The sequence below is a fragment of the Chlamydotis macqueenii genome, chromosome 7 (genome assembly GCF_036417535.1).
Source record: "Chlamydotis macqueenii isolate bChlMac1 chromosome 7, bChlMac1.mat, whole genome shotgun sequence".
Lineage (NCBI taxonomy): Eukaryota > Metazoa > Chordata > Aves > Otidiformes > Otididae > Chlamydotis > Chlamydotis macqueenii.
Window position 1 is genome coordinate 1,718,101 of NC_141562.1, and position 18,597 is coordinate 1,736,697.

The 18,597-nt window shown below is 37.1% G+C and overlaps 1 protein-coding gene and 1 long non-coding RNA gene across 7 annotated transcripts in view; one reads left to right on the plus strand and one right to left on the minus strand.

Annotated features, from left to right (window-relative positions):
• ADK (adenosine kinase) overlaps positions 1 to 18,597 on the plus strand; it is a 305,394-nt gene that overhangs the window by 276,245 nt on the left and 10,552 nt on the right. For 5 of the 6 annotated variants that reach the window (XM_086752773.1, XM_086752771.1, XM_086752772.1 and 2 more), the window contains one exon: positions 9,044 to 9,130. In XM_086752773.1, coding sequence (XP_086608899.1) covers positions 9,044 to 9,130 — 87 coding nt within the window. Of the gene's footprint in view, positions 1 to 9,043; positions 9,131 to 12,669; positions 12,862 to 18,597 lie in introns of those variants that run through there. The other variant, XM_086752774.1, reaches the window with a different exon arrangement.
• LOC147600028 (uncharacterized) overlaps positions 8,544 to 18,597 on the minus strand; it is a 46,732-nt gene continuing 36,678 nt past the window's right edge. Inside the window, exon 4 of the long non-coding RNA XR_015259119.1 lies at positions 8,544 to 8,792. This is a non-coding gene — a long non-coding RNA (uncharacterized LOC147600028). The remainder of the gene's footprint in view (positions 8,793 to 18,597) is intronic.

Genomic DNA, 18,597 nt, shown 5'->3' on the forward strand with positions numbered 1-18,597 from the left:
TTTTTAATCTCTGTTTATTTCCTCTAGGAAAAGATGGCAAAAAAAAAAAAAGCAGGCAGTATGTATAAATAACCATTAAGTATGTGTTTTCTACTGAAGTGGTCCTAAAAGGAACAAGTAACAAGCATTTTCCATTTTTTTTCCACATGTTTAAGTTACAGTTCGAATGATCTTACACTGTAGGCCAACCAGAAGTTTTTCCTGCATATCTGTCTGGTTTTTAAAGCAGTATCTGATTCTTCCCTTTCTTCATAACTTATTTATATCAGAAGAGTGCCCACAATTTATTTTTACATGTGTATTTACTTCCTTACGAACCTTTTTCAGACTGAAAACTCTTCAGAGCAGGAACTTTTTTTTGCCCTCTAATACACATCTGAGTGGTCACCTTGACAATACGAGAATACAAATTCGGTTTAAAAGATCACAAATGGAACTTGACTAAATGTGACAACTAAAGATTGATTAATTTTAAAATATTTTGTTGCCTCTAAAAAGAAAATCAATATGTTGGTTTGGTTTTTAGGTTGCAATAACTTAAAACTGAATGATTCAGCAATTTAATACTACAGAAATAAAACTTTACAGAAATGTAACTGAGAGTGACAGGCGATGGTAGGAGTTTGACAAGGTTCCGCAGAGATAGAGACTGGAAATTTTTAATTTGGCTGCTAGGTTAGTTATTTTGGTTTTGTCAGACAACCTGTTTTTATAGCACTGGGGTTTACTTTAAATGACAGTAGTGCATGCACTGTGAAACCTGTTGTGTTACCTTTGTGAGAGCCGGTATGCTACTGCCATACTTTAAAGGGCTTGCTACACAAACATACGATTCAAGAGCTCTTGCAGGAAACTGTTTGTCAAAACCGTTATTATAATTACTATATCCAAATGAATTTAATTCTCTATGCAGTCAATAATTGTATAAATTCAGAGGTGCGTAATTGACATTAAAATGTATGCGACATTATTTTAAAAGGTAGTAGATTGACTATTTTACAGCAATGGTTAGGTAATGTTTTTTGATTGATTAAGTGATACTACAGAGATCGTAGTTTGGGGTATTTAATTATCTGAGAAATTATATGTAACTAATGTAGGGGAAAAATAAACTTCATTTTGGGCCAAATTCTCTTTCTAGACTGGCATAACGCTTGAAGAATTCCATTAAAAACAGTGGAGTTTCTCTGGCATTTTAAGAGCAGAATGTTTTCCCTTTGAGATTAGAACAAATTTCAGCCTCCACTGCAGTGACATCTTCTAATAGATCTAAAACCTGCAAAAGCCTGAGAAAATTCATTTAGCAAGCATGTTTCATTCTTCAAAAATAAACAAGTAGTCTAGGGAGATCTTAATTAAAGGCAACACAGAATTTACAAATACGACGTGAGAAGAAAAGAAAAAACTAAAAGTTCTAGTGCTGAGCTCTGAGTTAAAAGGATGAAAAACCAAAATTTCTACATGTAATTTGAATATTTAAAGGCAGTGCTGTAGAATTTCTATGGTATATCTACCTCAGCAATATCCAACTAGTATCCAATTAATTATTTTGTAAAGGAGAAGTATATATACATTAACTTATTTTTAGTAATGTTTCTAGGGAAGGCTGTCTCTTTCATTCTGAGGGACTGATTTTATTTATGAAACTAAATATAAATACTCCCAGAAGAAAAAGCTCCTTCAGAACTGCTCTGTAGTGACCTAATGCTCACTCCTTCTCTTTTCAGTCTTACTGATGCTCAAGTAAAATAGAAATGCCTTGGGCCCATTTCTGCCTTCACTGACGACCCATGCTTCTCAGATTATCATGTAGCATAAACAAAGCTGTCATGTAACATGGCATTTATTTAAATGATGTGATTTCTGTGTTCACCACTCTGAAGCTGAGGTATAGCTAAGAAAGCTTGCAAGTTTTGACAGGTGTGTTTGCCCTGCTAGGGCAATATGCTTAATGTATAAAAAATGTGAGACATAATACAGTTTAAGTCCTGCTCAAAAACAAATTATAATGTGGGTTTCTTCCTTGGTTTGCTGTTGCTTTTTTGGTTGTTTTTTTTTTTTTTGTAGATAATACCTTAATAAGCTTTTGAGTAGGAGTTGCTTTGGCCTGATTATAGGTCAATATTTGTCAGAAAATTCTCTCATAGGACAGTGTTTTGATGGTCCAGCCAGGCAGTGGTTTAAAACATATCTGTAGAATACTGTGTAATGGAATACACGCATACACACGTTTCTGCTAGTGTGTGGGTCAGTGCAAACTGTAAGTGAAGTGCATGGCCTACTTTCTGAAAGATGCTCCATTTTTGCAGTCCCCATTAGCCAAGTTTCAGGATGTTGAAGAGCGTATGTGAGCAAGAACGTTACGTGTCGGTGTAACTAGGATGTACATATGTGATGTATTTGTTACATTAGACATTGAAATTCCAACTGTCATCATCTCTGTGTGTTTTCAATTCTTGAGCTACCTATTTACGGATAGAAATAGATTTGTTTGTATTTACCATTCCCATATACAGCTCAAACAATAACAGGTTGGGGGTGGCGTTGGCTTGGTTTATGATGTACAGCAGCCAAACCAATACACATAGGATTTACAGTGCAGGAAGGGATATTTATATTTGTTAGTATCCAAGGCCGGATCTGGTTTTGTGTCACCCCGTACTTTCACTGATGTGTCTAGGCCCGCTGCAGTAGAGCGTGTTCTCGACAGAGGCTAGGATCATACAGTGTCATGGGTTTCATTTATTGTAACCCATCTCTTCTGTCTTCAGGACTGATTTTGATCTGAGCTCGTCATAGTAATTCCAAGACAGTCATTGTGTTGAATCAGTGAAACATCTGCAAAAGTTTTGAGCTTTTAATTTTTATGACCTCACACCATTTGCCTTTCCTGAGTCCTCAACCCTTTTCCTGGTCCAGACAGAGTTCACAGAAAAAGGATTTCGCTCTGACATTACCTTATGTCTTCAGCAGCCATGCCGAGTTAGAGGAGTGAGTTTCTGGCAGCTCAGTGGGCGCAGTTTCAGCTCCCTCAGAAATCTGTGCCTAGCGGGCAAGTGGCAATACTCTTGTGTGCTCAGAAAGGCTTTTTCAACAGAGTTCATTGCCATTCTAAACCTTAAACATTGTGACACATGCCAGAAAAATTCAGCAGCTTGTTCTTTAGGGCAGTTTTTCCATATATGTATGCATTATATATATTTTGAAAATGTTATGTTAGCACCACACTGAAGCAAAACTAGTATGTTCTGTTGACCTCTTGCTTCCCCATCTTTTGCACACAGTCATAGTATTTTGCTTACTTGTGCAAACAAAGAATTATTTAATGTGATAAATAAAGTAGAGCTTCAACTCATGTCACTGGCAGTTATGATATAGAAAATACTGACATTTAAGTGGCTCCCGCACCCTCTATAAAGTAAACAAAACATATTTGGGCCTATAGAAGATATTAATGAGTCATTAGTTGATGCTGTTACATTTTTTACAATTGTTGTAATTAGATTCAGAGTTCTGAGTCTGATCTTATGCTGGTATAAATCAAGAGTTATTTCAAAGGAGTGATGTTGAATTAACAGGAGTGTAGACAGAATCAGACATAGGTTCAGAGGATATACACTGGTGCAAAAATAGTATTTAATTTTGCTTCGTTGCTAATAGCTGATGTATGTGAGTGTACGAGTTCCTTCGGAGGAGCCTTCTTTCATCCATTAACTCTAATGCTATGAATCACACTTTAGCTAGATGCTATGAATATGACTTCTGAATAAAAATACTCTTGACTAGGTAATGGGACGTCTAGGGAGAGCTATAAAGGGAAGACAGTTCCATTAAATGTCTTTGGATCAACTTTACCTCCTAGGAGAGAGGGAAAATGGGGTCTGCACACTGTCATTTCCCCTACAGATACCTATAGGACCATGAGTACAGCCACAGAAGATTCCAAGTCTTTGGAATCACATTCCATCTCTGTTTCAACTGCAAATTAACTAGCTGCCTCTGAGGGACAGTTCTTTGCATCCTGGCCAACACAGCTATAAGAATTTACAGTTGTTTAGCAAGCTGCAAGGAGATTTTTAGCCTAATTGCACCATTTGGGTCTTTTATTATGGAAATAAATTAATATTTGTATTAATTAATTGAATCATACCATAGACATATGAATGCATTATAAATTACAAATGCTCTATAACTTGTTTAGGGTAACATTGTTTTTTATAGCAATAAATGCTTAACAGCTTCTATATTACTAGTTATAAAGTTTTCTTGGCTACATAGTGAATTCATTAGAATACAGCATCATTTGTTGTGTATTATTAAAATATTTGATTAGAAAGATCCCAAAGCATGTGACTGACTTGCATGTTGCTTGTTACACTATTTAACTCCATTGAACTGGAGAAATAAATTCCTTCTTTTTCTGACAAGCCCTACATAGCTACAGCACCAGGCCAAACGATGCACAGAACTAGACGGAGGAGAGAGGAGATGTTGGCATGCAAAGCAAGGCAAACTTAGCATGCACACAGAAAGTGCCGGGGGGCCTGGAGTGCTCATGCCGTACAGCTATCTGAAAATTCAGGATCTCATTCTGTTTGCTTAGAAATGACAGGTCGAATCAGCACTGCCAGGTTTGAAATACAGCATCACTGGAAGTCTTAAGGGTTTCTGACCAGAGGTTCAGGGCACAGTGCCCTGCCCCACGTTGCCGTATAATTTTGGATAGTGCTGTGCTGATGGGGGAGAGTTGCAGTATCTATTTGATGTACGTTAGCAAGTGTGGTATCTTTGTGTGAAGTACAGCAACAACGGTATTTTTACTGTAGAAAAAAACAGGAGAAAGTGTTGTTATACTAATAATTTTTAAATTGTATTAATGTGCTGAAGAAGGTGCAGAGACTTAAAGCCTGTAGGCTTCTGGGTTTTGCCTCCTGGAGAGAGGTAAAAGCTTAGAGTCACCCTGACTGACATAGGCTTCTTCCAAATACGTTTCTCATTACTTCCGACCTTATAGCTGCCCAGAGACATTTATAGGTTTTGAGTTCTGTGTGTTCTGTTAAGTTCTTCCTGTCTCTTTCTTTTTTTTTTTTCCTCCTTTCTTTTTATCTGTTTTTGGCCCCCGATCTAAAGAAAATTAGAGAGGATGGAGGTGGGGAGGGGATGGGACAGAATTCTGTTTCACAGTTGTTCCATTTTTACAAGTTGAAGCTCACAAAAGAAACACGGATGTGTCTCCATCTTGTAAGCATCTGTACTACCACTACCAGCCCACGGATCAAAAGCTTATTTGAGGAAATAGCTAGATGTTTTGGTATATATTTTAGGGCTCCATTCTTCCTTTTATTTTATTTTAATATAAAATTAAGGACAATCCAACATGTTGCCCATAAGAGTTCTGTTACAGGTAATTAAATGTAAGTTTACACATTTAATCTACTTTTAAGAGCAAGAGAGACTGGTAAATGACCCAGTTAAGGAAAGTACTCAGCCTAATTGGATTTAATGATTGCTTGCTGGTGTTTATTACTGTACTAAGAGTAGACGTGTAGTCTGTGATTCTAATTTGGTTTAAAGACAGACCTGTAGTATTTGCAGCTATCATCAGAGTTCGATTGTTTCAGTTAACATCATGAAATAGGCTTGTGTGCATTTGGGAGCTTCCATTAGAATGGAAGGAGCACTGGTTTTTTCAGTTAATATTGCTCCCCAATTATTATCTCTCCAGACTGTTTTACCTTCAAAAATACCTTAAGCTAGATATGCTAGGGCATATCTTAGCCTGAAGAAAATAAAGATAGATTTCACGTCTTTATAACCATAATGGACAAATTAACAATAACTAAATTTATCAATGAGCTGGTTCCTTCTGATTTATTTGTGAATATTGTCTTCAGCCTTTGAAATCAACACATTAATGTTTGATTTTTATTATTTCTATATCATTCTAAAACAGTTGATTCCTCACTTGTGTAAAGTCATTGAGAGAGCTGAATCAAGGTCCCAAAATTTTAAATTTCATTAATGCTTATTACAAAAACTTGCCTAATTACAGGCACCTTGTTGCAATTTGTACTTACAATTCTGGACTTCCAGGAAATTATATCCAAGTGGAATGTGTTGTATCTCAGGGTATTCACCATAGAAGATATTTGTTGCTTCAAAATAGAACACTGGATTTTATGCCTAGAGGAGCAGCACTTGGACTTCAAAACACTTATGTAATTATTCTTTATTTCATAAGCTCTCAGAATGATAAATGAAATCAGAACTGACTTTGAAAAGCAAGGCCACTGATGACCAGTGTACTTAGTCAAGGTGTCTCTATGTTTGCTATGATGGATTTGGGAGTTTTATAACGTAATAGATCACACACAGAAATGAAGTTAAAGCAACATTAAAGTCACAAAAGCAAGGATATTCAGAATGGAGACTTCTACTTCATCTTAATTCACCCTGTTGTGCCTAGTTGTTACAAAACACAGATCAGTGAGAGATGTTAGCTATTTTTATCCTATTGCACAGACAGAGCAAGGCAAATTAATGGCAGCTTTGATTCTAACTGACTTTTATTGTGAAGGAAAGGAAAAAAAAACCCTCAGTATTATTTTGTTGTATCTTTCAATACATATTATTATTAACTACAGTTTAGTAGACTCCACTATACTAGTAGAAGTTCTCCTAAGGTTAAAGAAAAATAATTTACCTATTGGGTGTGTGCAGGTGGTAATATCTATGTGCTCTGAAGCCATGCTAGCTGCTTCAGAACTGTCTGTACTTCAAAGTATGAGATTATTGCTCCTCTTGAAGATACATAAAGTTATAGAGACAGATTGTATGACCCAGGTAGAGATGGAAAACTGTGATCAGAAAAAGAAAAGATTGTATAACAGCTAAATTCCTTAGTATGTTTGGGGTTTTAGACTAATTCAGTGACTTACAATTACATTTACTGCAGAAAGAATAGAATAAGAGCTCATAGTGCGATACTTACCTGCAAGTACTAGAGGGAGCTGAGGGAAGGAATCAGGACAGAGGAGGAAAAGAAAGGAGAAGGATGATGGTGAGAACTTTCGTTTTTGCTTGATGATGCCAAGCCCCATTTACAGCATTCAAAATATAATGTCTGTGCATTATTCACTCTCTGCCCAAACACATACATCAGTACACATATGCCAATGGCTACTGCGTATTTGGGTTGGAACGTCTGTGTACGCCCATGCACACTTGGGAAGGAGGCAGGTTAGTTTATTACAGTGTGTCTTCAACAGAGTTATCACTTTGTTCATTGTTTTAGTATTACCTAGAGCAAACCATATATACCTCCTTATGAAGTGGATTAATACACTCTGCTCGCCTGGCAGAGTTTAATGTAAGACCTCTCTTTCTTGATTTACAATTCAAATGAACCCTGTTAAAATTACTAAAAAACATTGCTCTTGAAGACTATCTTAAGAGCACAACACAGCACTGAAGCGTGTTTCTAAATAGCTTTCTTAACAGGGTAGAGAGTAGGATGCGCGGAGAACTGACTGAAACCTGTTCTTTAATTGGAATATTAATCTTATGTTTTTCATTACCCTTTTTCCTTTGCCTCTCATGGATGGTTGTTGCTAATGCTCCCCTCCCCTCCCCTCCTGGTGGGCCAGCCAACAGTTCCCTCTGGAGGCAGCATCATTATATCTGCCTGGTTCACTTAGTAGCAGATGGTGAAGAGCAGTAGAGCTGATACACTGCATTTCACAGAAACCAGGATCCTTCTGGTACCTCTGCAGCATACAGACTTGCCTGATTTGAGACTGTGAATTCTTTATATGCCTCCCAAACTAGGTTTCCTTGTTTGCTACTGTCTACGTCAATGTAAGAGTCATTTTTATGATCCGCTCTGTTGCTGGACAGTGAAGAAACTACTTGTCTCCAGCTTTCAGCTACTGGGGGACCTATTTCCCATTTTATTTCTATTTTTACCAAAAATTAGAAGAAAACAGCTCTGATGATTTTCATTTTCACTGGTTGACAGGCTTTTCATCCCCCTCCCTTTTTTTAATTCCTGCTGTCTGCCAAAGGACAATCTGTTTGCTCTGAGACAGTTTAATGCATACTGACTACCAGAGGCAGAACTTCCATTGGCTCTGTTACAGGGGTAATTTACACTTTAACAAGGTATTGTGACAAGGTGGTAATTATATTTTTATCACGTCATTATGACATTACCACCTGGAAAGCCATAGCTGATTAATTAGTGGCATATATTAAATTTATAACCCTAGAACTCTGAAGTTATCATACCTAAGTGGTGTAATTATGTTGAACTGTGGTGTGGCAGTGAATTGGAGGTGAAGATGCTGAGTATCTACCTATTGCAATAGGTTTAATGCATGCCAGTAGAGGGCAGGGAGCTGCAGAGAAGGAAATAGTATTGTAAAAAAGAAATGCTGAGGAAGAGGGTGAAGTCATTGAATTCTTGAAACCAAATCTAGTCAGATGGCAAGTTGCAGGGCTTCTTACATGTATGTGTTTTTTAAAAGATGTAATTTGAGAGCACATTGATTTACACTAGTTCCTGCTTTTTATTTCACACCTTTATTTTAGTTAGTTCATGTGCATTTTGGTTTTTGCAATGCAGCAATTCTGTTGAACTCTTGGAAGCTTGGACTGGCTATTTTGGAGGCTACATCACCTCTCTGCAACTAATAGGAAGCACTGGTTTTGGCACAATGGATTTTTCTTAGTCTTGCCCATATGCCCAGGTGTTTTATGTTGGTCCTCCTGATTTACTTTTTTTTTCTCTTTCCCTTAGGAGACAAAGAAAATAAATTAAGCTGGAAGTAATTAATGAAAATGTCCACAACAAATAGCTTAATCAAATGTGTTCCCGTATCCCTATGCAGAAAATACAGACAGAATTATAAACCAAGTACATTTTATCCAAATTATTGTATTAAAGGTCAGAGATCCGGTTTTTAATTGCTTTGATTTTCACTGTTGTGCTTTTCAAAGTAATATTTGCAAATAATTCACGTTTTATTCTCTCCTTCCTCTATAGAAAACGAAGTGACTACTTTCCCTGTGTTGGTGAGTGATCAGAGTGAAATTGTGGATACCAATGGAGCTGGAGATGCATTTGTTGGAGGTATTTTTTACTTCTTTATTTTCTTTGGAGATTATCCTATTATTCTCTCTGTATAAAATCTACCATTTTTTCATTCAACTGTCCTTCAGAATGAGCTTCATTCTTTTAGAGCTTTTCTCTGTATCTTGAAGTTATATGATTTAATTAAGTTCTGATTTTCAAAGGGAAAGTGTGTTCTATTACTTTAAAAATAATATTCCTCTATGCTGTACTCTGGTCGTTTTCATTAGATTAATTGTATCTGTCAGACTTTTGCATAAACAAGCTGCATCAAGTACTATATAGTGTACAGAAATCCCTCCTGGCTTATATGTTAACACATTGTTGTTCTTTAAAACAGGTTGTAGTGAATATTAAACAGTATGCTAATAAGTGAGCGTAATGTCTTCTGATCATGTCAATTTTGGTAGAGCATCTGCTTCCAATACAATTATTTGGACATCAGAAAAGAACATAAAGGGTTAATTTGTTAAAACAAACCCAGAAAATATCTGGCATTGCTTAATATCCATTTGCAAACTTACTATTTTTTTTGGCACAAGCTCTAAGGAAAAAAGAGGATGTTATGTCTATGCCTGTTTAAAAAAATTATTCAATATAAGCCAAAAACCAATCTAATCCAAAAGTTCTGTCATTCATTGTAACCTTCATACATGTAGTTCTATGATGCACTATTGCATCCTGAAGGCTCTAATATCCAGAATGGAGTAGCTGTAAGGAGCTCCATTAGTCACTAATTTACTGGAAACATTACCGAAGAGACTTTATAAATAGAATTGCAGGGCTCGGTCTTGTAGCTATGAAGGGGATAACAAGCAGTGTGTTACCAAATTAAAGCTTCAGAATTGTGTCCTGCTTCAAGAAAATATTCAAGATAAGCTTAATCTTAAGCATGTGAGTAATTCCATTCTTACTTAATACATCAGTTACACCAATGATAAATTTTCAGTATATGCTTAAATCTGGCTGAAAATAGGAATCTTATTACTCATGGCTCTGGTGCTTTTGTGATCCAAAAAGGACAGAAATAGAGGAAAACACGTCAGGTCATATTATTCATATACCTTTTAGTGCACGCTTGTCACTGTTGTTCCTAAATCACAAACAAGACTAAATTTGAACTACTAAGAAACAGTGACTATAACATAAATAAGATCATCTTCAAGTGCTTATCCTTGTATACACGTGCTCTGTGTATCAGCTGGCCAGTAAGCTGCTGGTTTTGTTGTGGGGAAAAAAAAAAAATATATATATATATCTTGCTTATTTTGTTTTCAGATCCTGAAAATGAAATAATACTGGGTAGGGCCCAGGCAGGCAGTATGGCACACACCAACCAAGCTTTGCCTCGGCAGGAAGCAGCTTTTCATGTGTCTGCCGTGTTTATCTCAGGTTGTATTTATTATCACTTATTCAGATTTCAGGCATTTTGAAATCAGGACTTTTTTTTTTTTAATAGCCCTTCTTTTGTTCTTTCCTAGTTTAGCTGCAGGAAGACTATTGCAACTAAAGAAATCAGGCTTTAAGCACTGCCTGGTGTCTCATAACCCTTCCTCTTTAAATTATATCCTTTTCCCTGGTACTGCCAGAGCTGCTGTTTTTCTGTGGAAGGGCTAAAACGTTTACTTCAGTAACTATTCAGAACATCCTGAATGGACAGGCAGACATAAACCACATCAGACTCTATTCCAAGCTGCTGCCTTCCACCAGCAGTGTAAGGAGTTCAGGCACATCCTGTCAGGCTGGTCTTGGATCAGTTGTGAGATTCCATTCTCCAAAGGGAAAAATGATGTGGAAAATGCTAAACTCTTTTGGGAAAAAAGGAAAGAAAATACATCTAAAAGATCAACTCCCCTTTGTCGTTCCAAGTCTGTTGAGATGATGTGTCTGGATACAGCAAGTTTCAGTGTATTTGGGGGAATCTTAAGTCCTGTGTTCCTGTTTATGAACATATATATATCATTTTCTGCAGTTGCCTCACAAATAGCACTGAGGCATCAGGTGCTTTCTGTATGGAGCACAAGTGCAATGCAATCCAGTGGTAGCATGACATTGTACAGTTCTCCCTCAATACCAGGAGGTGAAAGGACCAGAGCTGGTTTTGCCTCTGTAATGGAAGTTGGGTCAGCAGTTGCAAATCTGTCTGAAACCTCATTGCGGTTAGACACTTACCTGAGTATCGATATGTGAGCTTAGGTTCCTGCTGTGCCGTATTTCTCTCTGCTATCACTAACAAAGCAACATGAGCTTTAGAATATCCACGGTTCTTCCATTAGCTTGTGAGATATCTTAGTTCTTTGTCACTCCATAAATAATAAATTGGTCATTTATTCTCCTCAGAGAACAGATTTTTCCTGAGTTTAGTCCAGATGGGAGATTTGGGAGTCATAACAGCCTAGATACACAGCTGATTCTAGTTGTATATACTGTGGTCTCCTTCTTCATGGAATAATTTCATTTTCCTTCCCATATGTAGGAAATAGGATACTGGACTGGATAGGCTTTGATTTGGTCTGTGTTTCATTTGGGGGAAATGTCTGTATTTTATCTATATCACACTTTTCATATGTTTTCAAAGTATGTATTTGCAACAGGAAAAGTTCTTTATGGTCTCCTTACCAGAAAGTCCTACACAGTAATGTTGGTAATACTACTCAACGTATGTATCTTCTGTTGACTCTAGCATTCAACCAGTTGCGGTGTTATTGTCCTGACAGAATTTTTATAATGGGAAGACTATATTCACTTCAGTGATTTCCTAGCTTCTTTCTTTGATTGAAGTTTTTATCAAGTTGTTACTACCTAGGCAACAGTACATATAATATTTTTATTTTAGTGTCCTCATAGTAAAATGTTTCAAAATTCATCCCTTAGCTTAGTGTTATAATATACTCTCCTAGAAACGTAGGTCCTTTATTTAAACAGCAGAGAACAAGAGTCCCATGGCAAAGCTTCCCATACTTCTCTGGGATTGGTGTATTAACATGACTGAACGTGGTTTTGTTGAAGCATATGTCTTGGCTGAGAGGGGAATGTGGGATATAATGAGACCTAACCCCATCAAGCAGGATTTATTTTACATTAGGAGGTCAGGCTTGTTAGACTCTGTCATATTTTGAAAGGTCTTTCACGGAAGCACTCTCTTCCAGAGGTATAACTCATAGATTGTAAGGAAATTCCTTCTCAATAATTATGCCAACTTGGCAAATCACTCTTCATGGGTTTCTCCAAGTGAAAGTGGAAAACAAGAAATCTATTGGGTGGTTTGTTTTTTTTTTTCCTAGAACCTGTCTAACTATTGAAGGTCTTGAAACCTTAAAGTCATGAAAAAGTTTAAAGACACAAAGTTTCTGGGCACTTGTAACTCTGTGAGTTGATTCATGAGTTCAGCATTTCTGAACATGAAGCCGCTGGCCTCCAAGGAGAACTAGCTCACTCCAGCAGCTAGCAACAAGAAATAAACTGCATTCATCAGTTGAAATGTGTTTTTATTAAGTTGGTACCTGGAATATCGCTGAATTTCTTGCCTCTTTTTGCAGGCATCAAGTCGTCTGCCACTCAGGCTGGTGCAATGCATGAATGAGAAACTGGGGTTTAAAATTACTGCAGGTGTCTTTATGATAAAAACATTTCTCTAAACAATACTAACAGAGTTCTGCCTTTATTACTTTCCAGCAACACTACTGCCTTTTAGAAGTTTAAGCACTAATTATTTACTTGGTAGCATCTCAGCACCTCTTGTGGATTTCAGGGGTACCACAAGTTTTCTGTTATAAGTCCCTGAAAAGCCCATAAATTAAAGTTGCAATTCCATCTCTGGGTTCTGATGACATTGACAAATCACTTGGGCTTTGCTGATGTGGCTTATGTCGCAAGAGTCCTCTTGGTGGAATTACAGCCTTCGTTTGCCGAGTTTGGGGAACGTTCTATTACTCATTAAATTAACATTTATTTCTTACTAGTCAGCCCTTTAATGCTGACTTTAAGCATCTTTAATGGCAATAAACAGATGGAAATATGGACAGTTTTACTATCTTATGCTTTCCTTTATGCCATCCTACTCTCTTTAGCCAGACTAGGTCTGCCTTCTGTTTGAACTCCCCGTTGTCATTGCCACCGTAACTAATGAAAACAATAAGCATCTTTTCTGATGGTTACTGCCACTGTTCCCTGCAAAATCTCACCCCTAGAATCTGTCTACTCAGTGGAACTGGGTAGAGAGTTCATAATAAATGAATAGGAGAAGGTGTAAAATCAGTGCTTCTTCAGGTTCTGTCAATATAAATATATTGACTTAGTAATCTACTGTGATTTAGACATATAGTGCATGAAAAGTACTACAGTATGAAATGTAACCATAAATCATTTTCAAGTAGGGTGATGAAGCAGTGACGGAATGATCACAGCAAGTGTGTATATTAGTTATCACCATGCTATAAAGATGTTATACCATTCTCAAGGAAAAGAAATCCTGAGATAGAAGGAGCTCTTCATTAATTCTTGTACAGTGCCAAATACAAGCTGATAGCAATTTCTCTCTGTCGATATCAAAGCTGAGGTCAATGACTCAAACCAACGGTTGATTTTAAAATCCCATTTAAAAATTCCCATTTAAAAATTCCCATAGAATCATAGAATGGTTTGGGTTGGAAGGGACCTTTAAAGGTCATCTAGTCCAAACCCCTGCAAGGAGGAGGGACATACTGAGCAATCTCATAAAGCTGCTAGCCATAGTTTGAAAGCTACATTCAGATTTTTTTTCAGTGCATGTGCTTACAGAATAAGCAGTTCTCTCTCTTTCTCTTGTGAAACCTAGCATGAATCTTTGAGATGGCCAACTGGTATCTCAGCTATCAGACAGCTACCCTGGTAGAAGACAAGGAGAGCAACAAAAGAGGAATTGTCATGTTTTATATGCGTCCTTGTATGAGTGTGCCTCGTGGCATCCTTATCTTTTCTTTACAGACCACAGGGCTTAGTGGAGATACTTCCCTTCTTTTGTTTCTGTTGCCAAACTGGCTCAATAAAGCTATTCCCTCATCTTTAATATAGCGGTTAATTCTGAACGTTATTTTTCCATCTTAATCTAAATGCCTCTATAGATAAGTAAAGAGCTTGAACTCCTAAGAGTTTGCCTAAAGGTCATCACACCCCACCTGGAGTACTGTGTCCAGTTCTGGAGCCCCCAACACAAGAAGGACATGGGCCAGTTGGAGAAGGTCCAGAGGAGGGCTACGAAGATGATCAAAGGGCTGGAGCACCTCTCCTATGAGGACAGGCTGAGAGAGTTGGGGCTGTTCAGCCTGGAGAAGAGAGGCTCCGGAGAGACCTGATAGCGGTCTTCCAGTACCTCAAGGGGGCCTACAAGAAAGATGGGGAAAGGCTGTTTAGTAGGGCCTGTTGCAATAGGACGAGAGGTAATGGTTTTAAAATAGAGGGGGGTAGATTCAGATTAGAAATTAGGAAAAATTTTTTTACGATGCGAGTTATAGAACACTGGCACAGGTTGCCCAGAAAGGTGGTGGATGCCCCATCCCTGGAAATGTTCAAGGCCAGGCTGGATGAGGCTCTGAGCAACCTGATCTAGTTGGGGATGTCCCTGCTCCTTGCAGGGGGGTTGGACTAGATGACCTTTGAAGGTCCCTTCCAACCCTAACCATTCTATGATTCTATGATTGTTCAATTTTTAGCCTGCTTTCACAAGGTAAATGCAAATGATTTTCTATAGACTGACATCCAGCTTTGATTTCAGAGCCAAGTAATATTTTATATACCTCTACATTATTGAAATGTTAAAATATTATCCTTAATGCAAAACATTCTTTGAATATATTATACATATACATATATGTATGTTTATAAAAACACAGCACAATAAATATAAATATAGGTTTGCAAAGAACCCATAGTGCACAGAATAATTGTTCATCATTACTCCTCTACTATTGAAAGTTTGATTCAGAAACCTTTTTTTAAAAGGTCAGGTTCTGTTTTCCAGACACACTAATATAACTTTGGAATACCTTGACTGAAGCCAGTGGATTTAAACAAGTATACTGTTGATAAAAATGGAAACAGAATTGAATCCAGTATAGTAATTCTTATGCTGTTGTTCTACAGCATCTTTCATTTATGGAAAGAATTCAAGAATCTTTAAAATAAAAAATAATCTAGGTGGGATTTACCATGATCTGAGTTGGCCCTGCTTTAAACCAGGTGCTGGAGCAAGTGACCTCCAGAGGTCTCTTCCTACTTAAATTGTGCTATAGCCTTACGAGTTCTAATCCTATAGGAATTAGGTTCCTAGGTGCCATTTCCTGCTCCTCTCAAAATCCAGCCTGAGTCATCTTCAGAGGGCAGTGTTGGTGGCTAAAGTAGAAGCTGAATGAATTAAAAAATTGAGCTTACACAATGGGAATTCCATCTTCTCACAGTAAATCTGATACAGGGCAAAGATGGACTGTATTCATAACTTTGTCTAATAAGTCCCTCATGTATTTCATGTGAAGGAATTGTGTGGATGGAGGCATGTGCATGTGAGAAAAATGAAATAAGTTCTTATGGATAGTTGCTATGTGGCTATACCAGGAGGGCTAAACATGCCAAAAAGATCTGATAATGCCTTCAGCAGAGACAGGTGGTTTGAATGGTTTGTCAGAACACTAAATTATGAGTGAGCTTGTGACTATACTAAAAAGAAAGGTCCTTAATGGATTTATAGGGCTCTTTAAGATTGTGGAAGAATCTATTTTGTCTAAAAACATTGCAGAAAAATTAAATATTCCTCTTATTTTTGGTATTTTCATCATTGTATGATCTGTTGTAAGAGGTGTCCTCCCTCCAGTATTCGCCGCCCCTAAAACATTCTAGATTTGCTGAAATAGGAGTTCAAGGAACTAGGAACAGTTCTTTACTGAACAGCAGGACTGTGCTATCAGAAGTTACTTAATCCACTTACAGTGGTCTTTAGTTTGTATAAGGTTTTTATACTTGTTTAAGATACCTTGGGAAGTTGTCATCATTTTTTAATCACATTTGCTAGAGAGAAATACAGTGGATAAAATATTACAGCTGCGAAGTACTGCCTTCTGATAACACCAGAGCTCTGAGATGCAATTTTATATGCCAGCTGGGAGTGAGGGGTATTTTTTGGTGATATTAATTAAATGTGCAGATGCGTGTAACTTTTTATGGCTGATTTTTGCTACAAAATTTATTTTCATGAGCGAAGAGACAAGAGGATACTATTTTGAATTGTTCTGTCTTTTCTTTGAAGTAAAGATAAATGTTATAACAGAAATCAGCATGCTCTTAGTCTTCATTTATGCAACATGGGTGGCTAATTGCCTCTGAGCAATCCTGTTGTTACTGAGATCATGGCTGATGAGATATGAAGCTTTGAAATAAAAATACCTTCTTAATGTCATCGGCATTTTGACTGACAGCCAGTTTTGCCCATCTTTAATACGCCTGTTTTATAAACAGCATACATGAGTATAATAGCTGAGCTGCAGATAGGGCATCAGTCTTTGCTTGCTGGGGGACAACTTGTCAACGTGTTCATGACTTACCGCCCATGTGTTCTGGTGGCATTCTTAACTCTCTCAGATAAACATCACATCTAAACCTAGGCTATTAGGTGGCCACGTTCTCTCTGTAACTGACCTTCTACCAACTATAAAATTACCAGATTATATGTTCCTAGTTGATTTTTCTCAGTCTCAGCTAGAGGCACGTCATTATTGTGATTAATAGTGTAGCCAGTCGCTGGTAATTTCAACATTAGTACTAGCACAATTTAGAAATTTGCCACAGTTTGAATTGCAGCTACTTAAACAAGAACATAAAAATAGATATCCTTTGGGAAAAACATGGAATATTCCTGTTTTCTTTTTATTTCCCTAATTCGCTTTTTACCAATTTCCATTCAAATTTATTTCTTTGGAAATAATGCAGTCTTCTGTGCTGGCATTATACTTAAAACCGGTACCAAGTGTTGATCAAGTATAGTTTAATTGTGATCCAATCTGGTTTAATTGTTTTGTTTTAATTGCTAGCCTTCTCTTGGTTTCTAACTGTTCACCTCAATTTTATTACATATGTATTTTTTATCAAAATATAGTAACTTAAATACAGGAATTCACATTTTCACCTATACAATTTAAAGGCAATCCAGACAAATATGTAGTAGAATTAATGTAAGGCAAAATATTAGTATACTCAGTCATTTTTAAAATAACATGTAGAAGTGAGAGATCCATTTAAAAGGATCAGAGTATGGAATTAAAAACCCTCAGAAGTTTCTAATTAAACTGAAGCAGGACCTGATCCTTCTAGCCACTGTTTCTCTTTTCCTGTCAGTGACACTGTCAGTGTTAAGGGAGCCTCAGTAGACAGCAAGAGGATTAATATTTTGCAAAATTGGGTTTTAAAAGGCCTAATTTACCTCATCATAAATTCAGTGACATTCTGGACAGGCTTTGTGAGACATAAACGTTGAATAGGTTGCGTACATTTTAAAAAACAAAACTACTGTGTTAAAAATAGATTTTTAAAACCAATTATAAAGTTCCAATTTTTGCTGTAATAGCTATGGGACAATTACAAATTGACTTAACGCCTCAAAGCAAATCGTCACCGTTTAAAATACTTTGTCATGCCTTCTCTCCCTGTCCTCATAACATTTCATTTTATGTTAATGTGTCATGTGTTAGAAAATCATGTAATGATAAAGAAAATGTTCATGTGGAAGGTTAGAAATTACTTTAATGAGTTATTACTACCTTGCTCGCAGACTGTTGGTAATATTTTTGTGTTATTTTAATGTATTCTGAGTAGAAACAGAGGCACTAGTCAGATTGGATCATCAAGAACATACCCCTGGGAATCAGGGCAGGATACAGTCCCCTAAGAAACGATATGTCAGATTAAGTTGATGCTGTATTCACAGGAGATACAATAACACACAATGAAATATAAAAATACACTGAAATATATTATCTATTTCACATCTAATATGACTTGGTGTGATGCTACGGCACTGACACAGTGACCACAAAGGTGCTTCTCAGGCTGTGGTATTGGCTAGGGGAGCCTCAATCGCTTGCAGCTGCCTCTATGATATAATAGGATGGTAACATCTCCCATGATTTGTTCACTTCCCCCCTACTGAAACAGGGTCATACTTGAGGTGGGAAGATAGCAAGGTTGCAATAAAAGAAGAAATAAAAGAAAAAACACAGTCCCAGTTGAAAGCAGCGGTAGTAGCAATGCTTGTAGATTTGTTTGACGCTGATGTACTCTGCTTAAAGGGACATGACTGTTATCGGTGACCAGGAAACGATTAGTGTCAATTCAGGACTGTAACAGATATTTAAACAGGCAAAAGATGTTAAATACCACTCTTCTGAAATAGGAGCATTATGAATGTAATGCTGTGGTAGACTATTTCAGCCCACAAAAGCAAA